The sequence below is a fragment of the Neospora caninum genome, chromosome XII (assembly GCF_000208865.1).
Source record: "Neospora caninum Liverpool complete genome, chromosome XII".
Lineage (NCBI taxonomy): Eukaryota > Apicomplexa > Conoidasida > Eucoccidiorida > Sarcocystidae > Neospora > Neospora caninum.
In genome coordinates this window covers 1917467-1927683 of record NC_018398.1, presented here as the reverse complement: position 1 = coordinate 1927683, position 10217 = coordinate 1917467, and the positions used below count along the sequence as shown (strand labels likewise).

The window sequence follows — 10217 nt, the reverse complement described above, 5'->3', positions numbered from 1 at the left end:
TAATCAATTCTCGCGCGTTTCTTCTACTTCCACAGATTGATGCCGTCTTCACTTATCCCCAGCATAGGCGTGTGTGTGTGTGTGTGCGCCTACATGCACAGCTATCGGCGGCTGCCCCCTCTCTACCCTGCCACAGCTCTTGTTTTTGAAACCAGTCGTCCTCTTTGATTAGGCTTGCAGTCGTAGAAGTGTCTACGCGAGACGAATCATCCGGAAAGTTTGTCCAAAGATATCCATGGCCAACGCAGTTCGCTTCTTTTCCCGCTGAAATTAAAATGTCGGGCTCGAAGCAGACGGCGCTCTCCGCTCTGGAGAAAATCCGGAGGCAGAGACGTGGAGAGGCCAAAGCCTCGGAACAGTATGAAGTGAGTTGCGGTATACGTACCTTAAATGCATAACCTCAAAGGAAGCATGTCTTTCTACAAATACACACATGCATGCGGATATAGCTACATGTATACGCATACCTATGTACCTGGTCGCCGGCCTGCTTCCCTATATTCTGCTTTGGCCTATACCTAACTGCGCATGCAGTTACACGCATTTGCGTGTGTAGAACTGCATATAACCTGTCAGTTGTCTGCCTCTCCAGGTAGCTATGTCTTTGGCTGCGTGAGCGTAAAGTCCATTCTGTGGGTAACGTATGCACCTCTTGCGTGATAGAGATAGGGACGGAGCCAGATAGATGGATAAAGCCTGCGGAAATATGCGTTGCTTGCTGCGTGTGTATGCGCTGCTTGTGTAGGTTAAGGATGAGAATGCGGAAATTTACGCGACCGTGACAGAGGAGGATTATCAGCGGTTGAAGCAGACGCGGCGCGCTCAAGAGTGGATCGACGGAGAGGGTGAGTCTGAAGCTAGTCTCTCTGTCTTAGCGCGCCTAGCAGAGCCGTCCAGAGGATACGAGTCTCTGCCTGCTTCACTGTCTCGGTGTTTCGGACCGCAGTGAAACTCCTATCGGCTGGCCGCGATTCTCTCACCTAGTTTTTCAGGGGATTCTGTGCACAGAGCTGGTCTCCTTGTCCTCCCTCCCCCAGCAGTCCCCACACACAGAGACGAAAGGAATCCTCGCGAGGCAACGCGAGACAGGATTCACGTGCTTCGGAGTTCTTTGGTCGAGGACAGGAGGAATACAAAGAAGAACCTGCCAAGGAGACAGAGTGTCCTGCTTTGTGCGCCTGCCTCGGATTCGCGTTTTCAGGCTACAGCGACGATGGCGAGGAGTGGTGGGCCTCGAACAGTGAAGACGACGAGGACGAGGAGGCGCCAGAAGGTCGAAGAGGAAAGAGGCGAAACGAGGGAGACCGAGATACAACAAAACCCAAGAAGGCACGGAACAATGCTCTCGCTGCGGCAGCTGCAGTCGCAGCTGCCTCGGCGGAGGCCCAGGGTATGCGCTCGCTCGTCCAGCACTTTAGTGCGATCTCTGCGGAGACGCATGCGAAGCAAGAACAGAATTTGGTGACGAAACGCTATGTGGAGTCTCTGCAGTCGGTGGATAAACTGTTTGGTGAAGAAGAGGACTCAGGCGAGAGTGCTACCACCGGCGAGACATCGCCTCTTCCAGGAGAAGGAAGTCGCGCCGCTCAGGAAGGAAGGGGGGCGACGCCGTCGTTGCGAGACCAAATGGCCGTCACTTTGAAGCCAGGAGAAAGAGAGCAAAACCGCAGGTCGACAGAGGCGCTGTCTGCGGAAGGACACGGGTGGATTGGCGCCAGCCGTAGCAATGGTGCATGCGGCTATTCGCCCGGCGCCTCCTCGTTTCTGGCCCAGTTTGGCGTCGGCCGCGCTCCAGAGAGGGCTTTCGCGAACGTGGCGGACAGCGGGTATCTCCTAGCCTCACCAGAGGGCCTCCCAGGCCCCGGGGGTTCAAACAAAGCGCTGCGGCTATCGCCTTCCAGCGCCCAAGACCTTCAGTCGTCCCCTCCTCACGGCCAAGGACCAGTGGCCAGCACAGGCTCCCCGGGGGCCGACGTGGGCGAGGAGGACGGCAAAGAGGGCGAGCATGCAGAGGATGCAGGAGAGGCAGACGCCTCCCCGGAGGGCGAAAAAGATGAAGGCAACGAAGACGAGGGCGACCAGGACACTCAGGACACGCTCTTCAAGGCGACGGGCGAGTACGAAGGGAATGGTCCTGTCTTGCCGAAGCAGGGTTTAACTCTCTTCATGCAGGACGAAGTCGACAGGGATGCGAAAGAGACAGAAGAGACAGAAAGAGGGGAGAGAAACGCCGTGCCTGCAGGCGACCAAGCGTCCGACAGCCAGCCACCGATCTGCGAGGACGGCACCCTACCCTTTTACTTTTTAGATGCGTGGGAAGAAGCGGGCACGCTCTACCTGTTTGGCAAAGTCTGGCCTGCGGCGGCGAAGCCAGAGAAGGAAGGCGCCGAGGCGAGCCCGTCGCTGCAAAAGTATCGCGGCGGCCCGCCGCCCCAGAGTTGTTGCGTCGTCGTGCGCGACATGATGGTCCCTCTCTTCTTCAGGACCCGGGAGCAAGTGGACATGACGTCCTCGTCGCGTCTTCTCGAGGGCGAGGAAGAGAAGGACGGCGCCAAGGCTTCGGAAGAGCGAGAGCGGGAGTTGCGGCGGCGCCTTGAGCGTCGAATGGAGATAACAAAGGCGTTCTTCAAACAGGATTTGCCGCGTCTGAAACAGAAGTATCGCTGGCGGAAGGTCGCGATCAAGGGCGTGTTCCGACACTACGCCTTCGACGCTCCAGACGTCCCTCGAGGCCGCGAACAGACCTTCGTGAAGGTGTTTGTTCCTGCGAGCGCGCCGCCCTTGAGTCCGGACGACTTGGAGGGCGAAACGTACTCCCACGTGTTTGGCGTCGGCCAGTCGTTGATCGAGTTGCTTCTCGTGAAGCGCCGGATCAAGGGCCCGTGCTGGTTGCGAATCGGAAACTTCACGCGCCCGGCGTCCGCCTTCGATCACCTGTCCTGGTGCCAGCACGAGGTGTACATACAGTCTCACAAGGACGTGCGGCTGTGGAACGCGTTCAACAAGGCGACGCAGTCACGCCACCCTGACGGCGCGCTGCCGCCGCCCCCGCCGCTGACCGTTGTCGCGCTCTCGGCGAAGAGTGTGCAAGTTCCGACGGGCGCGGCGGGCCACCAGGACACGGATCGACAGCTCGCCATGGCGTCGTTCTTTGTCTACAGAGACGCAGACATCGACGACCAGAACGCGCAGCCGCGCCTCAGCCCCCAGAACGTTTTCTGCGGCATTCGACGCGTGCGCACGGCGGGCGGGGCGACAGCGCGCGTCAACGCCGAAGGGTTGCCCCTCCAGTTCTACGAGCTGTGCACCAAGCAGGGTTTCAGCGTCTTTGATGCGGAGAAAACGCTCCTTCTCAACTTCATCAATCGGCTCGCCGCGGCCGACCCCGACATCCTCGTGGGCCACAACATCTACGGCTCCGACCTGGAGATTCTCGGCCAGCGGTGCGCCGTCCACGGCTTGCCGGTGTGGCACAGGCTGTCGCGTCTGAAGCGGCCCAAGCATGTGAGGCCGCGCGCATCGCCGAGTGTCTCTTCAGGGGCCAGCGGACGCCGAGAAGGCCTCGACGGGAGCTTCGGCGCGGCGGGCGTATGGGGCGGCCGACTCCTCACGGTCGGCCGGCTCGTCTGCGACACCTACATGCAGGCTCACGAGCTTCTTGGCCACCGCGTGAACTACGACCTCGTCCCCCTTCTGCAGGACTTGTTCCTGACGTCGCCGGGTTCGCCAGCCGCGACTGCGTCTTCGGCCTGGGCGGCGAAGATCCAGAAAGACATCCGCGCGCTCAAGCCCTTCCCGCAGCCGCTGGAGCTTCTCGAGTTCTTCCAGCGGCGCGAGGCTCAGCCCCTCCTCGTCTGTTTGCAAATGTGCGTTCAAGAGACCTTCATGACGGTCGCGCTCTGCTGGCGTCTCAACTGCCTGCCCCTGACTCGGGAGTTGACGACGATCGGCGGCAACCTCTGGGCGCGGTCGCTTCAGAACCAGCGCGCGGAGCGGAACGCGTTTCTGCTTCTCCACGAATTCCACCGCGAAAAGTTCATTTGCCCCGACAGAGAAGACCCCTACTCGCGCGGCGCGCCGAACAAGCGACCGCAAGCCGGACGGACTGCACCACGCCGCTGGCCGGGAGCGCCTGGCGGCTCTGGGAAGGAAGACGACCTAGGGGACGAGGAGGGTGGCATCGACGCGGGCCTCGTGGAGCGCAGAGACGAGGACGACGGTCTTCACGAGGGGCGGCGCGAAGGCGAAGAGCGCGGCAGTGGTCGCGCGAAAGCGAATTATGCGGGCGGTCTCGTTCTCGAGCCCCGAGTCGGGCTGTATGACACATTTGTCCTTCTCCTCGACTTCAACTCGTTGTACCCCTCTATCATTCAAGAATACAACGTGTGCTTCTCGACTGTGAAGAGGCCGGTGCGGTCGCGGCACGGCCAGACGAGCGCCGCGTGTGGCCCAGACGGCGAACACGCGGACACGCTTCAAGAGCGAGACGAAGACACGAGTCGGCCCCATGCAGCTGAGGAGGACGTCCAAGGCATCGCCTCCACGCCGGGGCTGCTCCCGCGCATCCTGCGCCAACTCGTGCAGAGGCGCCGCGCAGTCAAGGCCTCGATGAAGGGCGAAACGAATCCAGTGAAACGCGCCGCTCAGGAAATCAAGCAGCTGGCTCTGAAGCTCACCGCGAACAGCATCTACGGCTGCCTCGGGTTCAGCCGCAGCCGCTTCTACGCCAAGGAACTCGCCGCATTCATCACGCAGCAGGGTCGAAACATCCTCACGGCAACGAAAGACAAGGTCGAGAGAACTCTACGCCTCGAAGTCGTCTACGGAGATACCGACTCGATCATGGTATGCGGAAACTCCAATTATATAAATACATATATATACATATATATGCACCTATGCGTGTATGCGTGAACCGAGAGACAAGGAGAGGCAACTGGCATGCTCGATGCTCAGGAGAATAGATCTATATATATGCATGTATAGACATAACTTTTTATGTCGAATGTTGTTTCGATCTCCTTTGTCATCTCCCTTGCTGACGTCCCCAGTGGCGTGTCTCCGTCTGGGGCGTTGACTCCGTGGAGTGAGGGGCCCGCGTTTCACTGACTTCGTCCCGCGCGTTCGCAGAGGCTGCCACCTGCATCTTGGGGTTTTCCTCGTTCTTGTTCTTTCGTCGGTTCCCGGCGTTTCGGCTTCTTCCCCGCGACGTCACACTGTCGAGAATCGGATCTCTGCGTTCGTAGACCACCCTCGAGAGAAGCGGGGAAAGCCATTCTTGGCGCCGTGGGGTTTCTGTGTCGTTTGCGTCGGTTTCCCGGGGACAGTGTGTCTCTCGGGCGTCTTCGCTCCGCCTGGCCTCGCGAGCGTGCAATCTCCTGTCGCCCTCTCTTGCGTTTCTCTCGCAGATAAACACCGGCTTGCGGGACGACGGCGGACAAGGCAAGGCCTACGCGGCGGCCGTGCGCCTGGGCGAACAAGTGAAGGCGGAAATCAACAAGAGCTACAAGAAGTTGGAGATTGATTTGGAGGCAGTCTTCCGCCGGCTGCTGCTGCTGAAGAAGAAGAAGTACGTCTGCTGCATTGTTCTCGATTACGCGAAGCGCCAGTACAAACTCGAGCAGAAGGGTTTGGACATTGTGCGTCGAGACTGGTCGAAGCTGACCAAGGTCGTGGGAAATCAACTGCTTCAGATCATGTTTCGGGTCGGGCAGAACGCGCCGCTGCCTGCGAACGCAGAGGCTTCGTCTCCGGCCAAGGAGAAAGAAAGCGCGTCGAAGGACGCCGTGGACTCGGTGGTTGAGGAACTCCACGAGAAACTGCGCGAAGTCGCGAAGCAACTGCGAGCTGGCCGCGTGCCGCTCGAGTTCTTTGTCATCACGAAAGCCCTGACGAAGCCGCCGCAGATGTACGCCCGAGGCACCGGCGGCGCCGTCTTGCACCCACACGTGCAGGTGTCGCTGCGCATGCAGGCCCAGGGTTTGTCGGTGAAGCCGGGGAACGAGATTCCCTATGTGATTTGCTCCGAGGCGAGCGTCAGGGCGTTTCTCGCTTCGCAGGACGCAGCTGGCGACGAGGCCGAAACCGCAAAGCGAAACGAACAGGGCTCGCCCATCGAAGAACCGGGGAAACGCGCAGAGGCCTCGAAAAACGCGCAGGGCCGGAGCGGACCCTTGAGTCCGGCAGAGCGCGCGTTCCACCCGCGGGAAGTCGCGGGAAACAAAACCCTGGAAATGGACGTCGACTACTACCTCGAACAGCAGCTGCTGCCCCCGATCCAGCGCATGTGCGCCTTTGTCGAGGGGACGAGTGCAAGTCGGCTAGCCGAGTGTCTGGGCCTCGATGGCTCCAAGCACGCCCGACCCGACGGCGTGCCCGGGCCAGGCAAAGACGCCAGCCGAGACGCGCGGGAGAAGGCCGGCGAGGAACGCATCATGGCTCTGATTTCCAAAAGTGAAGAGAAATACAAGATGGTAGGCTCCACGGAAGGAGACACCGGGGGGACCGGTATGGCATGCATACATATATATATATATATATCACGGCCCAGAGAGTCGCTTTTCGAAGGGGTAACCGTCCGAGCAGCTCCAGGTCTGATAACGGTATCTCATCCTTTCATTTAGCGGTCTGACTGTGTAGCTGTCTGCATGTTTGTTACACTGAAGACGCGGAAGTGTTTGGAGATGTGCGCATGTGGAGATGTGGCATACGCACGCGAGGGAGATCGTGGAAAATCGGCCCTTTGGCGGATAAACGCCCTCTTCAGAGTAGCGTGGGGACGAGCACGAGTCCGAACCGGACACCAGTTTTTGTGTCAGCAGCACCAGCGGATTCGCAGCTTCCACCGACCTGTTTTTCTCTCTTTTCTCCCCTGCAGTACAAACTTCCCATCAACTTACCTTGTGTGGCATGCAAAGCCACCATATTGGGCAAAGACGTTTTGCAGGTGAGGAAAAACACTCAACGACTGTTTCCATCCCGGTTCTGTGTATCAAGTGAAACCTACCTCGCGCTGCTCCCTGCGGAGCTTCTCCAGTCCATTCTGCATGCGTTCTGACGGGTGAAGATCCCCGCGTCCAGTCGTCCCTAGGACAAGTGCAAATGAAGGGCTTACGGATTCTCGAGTCTTTCGCAGTTGCCGTGATGCGAAATTCCCAGGAATCTACACGTCCCAAGCCCATAACATGGATCTTTTTTCAGTGTCCAAAATCCTTCTTCAGTCGACGCACAAAACACCTTGCAGCATCGACGGTGTGCAGATCCGTGTCTGTGTGGGTAGAAACGAGAAGACAGAATCTCAGCAGTGTCGTCGAAACGAAGTGCAGCCGCTGCGTTTTCCTAAAGTCTCAACCTTTGTGTCTCGAAAGGGTGCACGTGCGAGACGGTCCACGCCTTCTCTCCGCTTCGGCCCAGGGCTGAAGTATGCGACAAGACGCGCTGGCATGCGCGTGAATGTTGTGTGTCTTCTTCCAGTTCATGCGGTGTCCTTCTTGCACTTGGTGGATTTCGCCGTCGACCTTGCGCAACTTTGTGCGCCTCACGTTGGCGGCCCTACAGAGCAAGTTTGCGCGGCCCCGTCTCAGGTAAGAGACAAGGCGACGCACCGACGCGTGACTCGCGTTTTCTCTCCCGGCGCCAAATCCTTTCACCGATGCGCCTCGGAAGCTCACTTCTCGCTCACCTCTCTTTTTGCACACGGACCCCTGGAAACGGTAGCGCGGCGCCAGGATTCTAAATCCCCATATATCCCACGCACATACGACTGCCGATATATACCTTTATGGATGCATATATACGCGTATATATGCACACATATCTATACATGTGTGCGTGTTGGGTAGAGTGCGGGGAGGCTGAGCGTTGTTTTGCTTCTTTCGTGTGTGCCGCAGGTGTTCGTCTTGTCACGAGCGATTCGACCAGTGCCCTCCGCCCTCGTCGTTCGCGACGGGCCGTCGCTCCCGTCTTGTTTGCCCGCGCTGCGAGGAAGGCAACCTGCGCGAGGAACTGAGTGCGCATGACTTGTACATGTACCTGGACGAAATGCAGTTTTATCTCGCTGGCGATGTCACGGCCCAGCAGGTGGCGTTGAGTGAGAGAGAGAAAGACCGCAACCCCGAGAAGGCTGCGTCGATCATGCGCTTCCGCCGAGCCGGAAACGCCGGCGACCGGAATGCCGGGGCAGTCGGCAACTCTGGAAAAGATTCCTGGCCCGTCCCGGTCGGCGTCGATCCCAATCTGGTCACGAAGGTCCTCGAGGAAGGCCGCGGAAAGCCGCCGACTCTGCGCGAGCGACTGGAAGCGCGCGATTGCCTCGAGGCGGCTTATAAACGGGTGCGCGAGGCCGAGGTCCCCCCCGTCAAACGCGGCGTCGAACTCCGCTTTCCCCACGCTGTCGCCGCGTACATTTATCTCGAAAAAATAAAGCACGGAGCGACTTGGATCGACATGCAACAGGAAAGAGAAAAACTCCAACAGGTGAGATCAGGGGAGACACAGCCGGTCAGAAGCCGTCGCGCTGGCGCGCATGCAGAGGTCCTCCGTGCGCGGCTTCCACGGTGTCCACGCCCTCGCACCTCTCCAGGGTGCACGCATGCCTGTTGATGTACTTGTGTAGATAGAAACAAGCCGACATCTACAGAGAAACATGCACAGGGTTTCTAGCAAAACACGGAAGTGTGAACGTGCGCTCTGAAGAAGGTAGCCTACCATCTCGTTGCCTTGATGCTCTTACTACTCCCTACAGAGCTCGGTCGTCTCCGTGTATTGCAAGTTGCGTGTGGGGTACGTACATGCATCTGTGGTCAAATATTCATTGATATATATATATATATATACATCTATATGAAACACCTACCCGTGGTAAGTATGTGTGACGGGGGGGGGGGGGGGGGGGGTGTCGCTTCCGAGCCAAGGTTTTGCAGCCGCCAAAAACAAGTTGACAGAGCGCGCCCGGCCGCGGGCACTGTGTGGAGCCGTCACCTCGAGGGTGGAAACCGGGAATCCGCTTTTTCTTTGTCTGGTGCGCCCTGCAGATGGTTGCCGCCACGTTGGCTCAAAACGCCTACAGAATGATCGAGTAAGCCCATCGCACGCGGCCCCAACGAAAAGGATGAATCTTGGTAGTGGTTCACGCTGATGTGCGGGAACAATATAGACTAGTAAAAAGAAGATAATATATATACGTATAGGTAAATAGGGTTGTATATATATATATATATATATGTTTTCCTTTTAAAGCGATGAATCTCTGCATAGGTTTGTATATATATATATATATATACGCATGTATGTTTTGTGTTGGGTGTGCGATTTTCTCCTGCAGACTGCGCGGCATTATGTGCGTGATGCAAGCGGCAGTTCCCGTGGATCCCATCAAGCAGAGATGGCATGTTTTGCGAGGCCTGAATCGCGTGAAGGCTTGTGAGCAGGAACGAAAGAGTTGGGGGGACGGCCTTCGACAACGAGGCTCCTCTGTGTTCTCTCAGCTGGAAAGCAGCTTTGGAGTGGATTACGTGGAAGAAGACGAAAGAATATTCGGTCAGCAAAAACTCCACACCAATCTATCTCGTCGTTTCTCGGATATTGCTGTCAAGCGAGAGGGCATTGCTGAATAAAACATTGCTGCAGATAGATCGGCAGCGCGTTCGATGCACCTGGGAGCGTCTCGTTTCTTGTTCTTTCTCTGTGTTTCTTGCCGGACGTCGTGCTTCCTAGACACGGCGTATCGAGGCACCTTCGTTATGCGTTTGTCGGAAGACGCAAGCGGGAGAGTCAAAGCGGCAACAGCACTGCTGCCGATGCGCATGAGTGTTTACACAAATCCGGTTTATAGCACACGGGTTGTTCTTTTTCTGCTGGGGGAATCTTTTGTCCTTGCATAGTTTTCTCTTGAGTTTGTTCTGTCTTTGTTCCGCATCGCTGTAACGTGTTCGTGATGCGCTTATAACAAACTCACCTGTAAGAGTGAACGAGGGAGAAACGCCCGGGGTGGCTCTCTCCGGTTCACTGGCCGCGTTCAGGCGGCGAAAATGCGCAAAAACCGGTAAGGCTTCATCTTGGTGATTTTCTCATGCACTCGAATCCAGCGAAAAGATTCGCGGGTGTTCGCGTGAAGTGTGCGGTATCTGGGTAGTCTGAAGTTTTGTTGTAGATGAGACGGGCTAATCGAAGACAATGAGGTCTGGATGCTTCCCAGGACAGCAAATCCGTCACGGAAA

The 10217-nt window shown here is 57.5% G+C and overlaps 1 protein-coding gene across 1 annotated transcript; it reads left to right on the top strand.

Annotated features, from left to right (window-relative positions):
- Nucleotides 1-275: 275 nt before the first annotated feature.
- NCLIV_062650 (putative DNA polymerase alpha catalytic subunit) lies at nt 276-9614 on the top strand (the record flags this gene model as incomplete). Its single annotated transcript, XM_003885816.1, has 9 exons — nt 276-365; nt 746-845; nt 1202-4845; nt 5409-6473; nt 6878-6946; nt 7474-7583; nt 7890-8475; nt 9033-9076; nt 9323-9614. 9 exons carry the CDS (start codon nt 276-278, stop codon nt 9612-9614), a joined length of 6000 nt encoding a protein of 1999 aa, XP_003885865.1.
- Nucleotides 9615-10217: the final 603 nt, after the last annotated feature.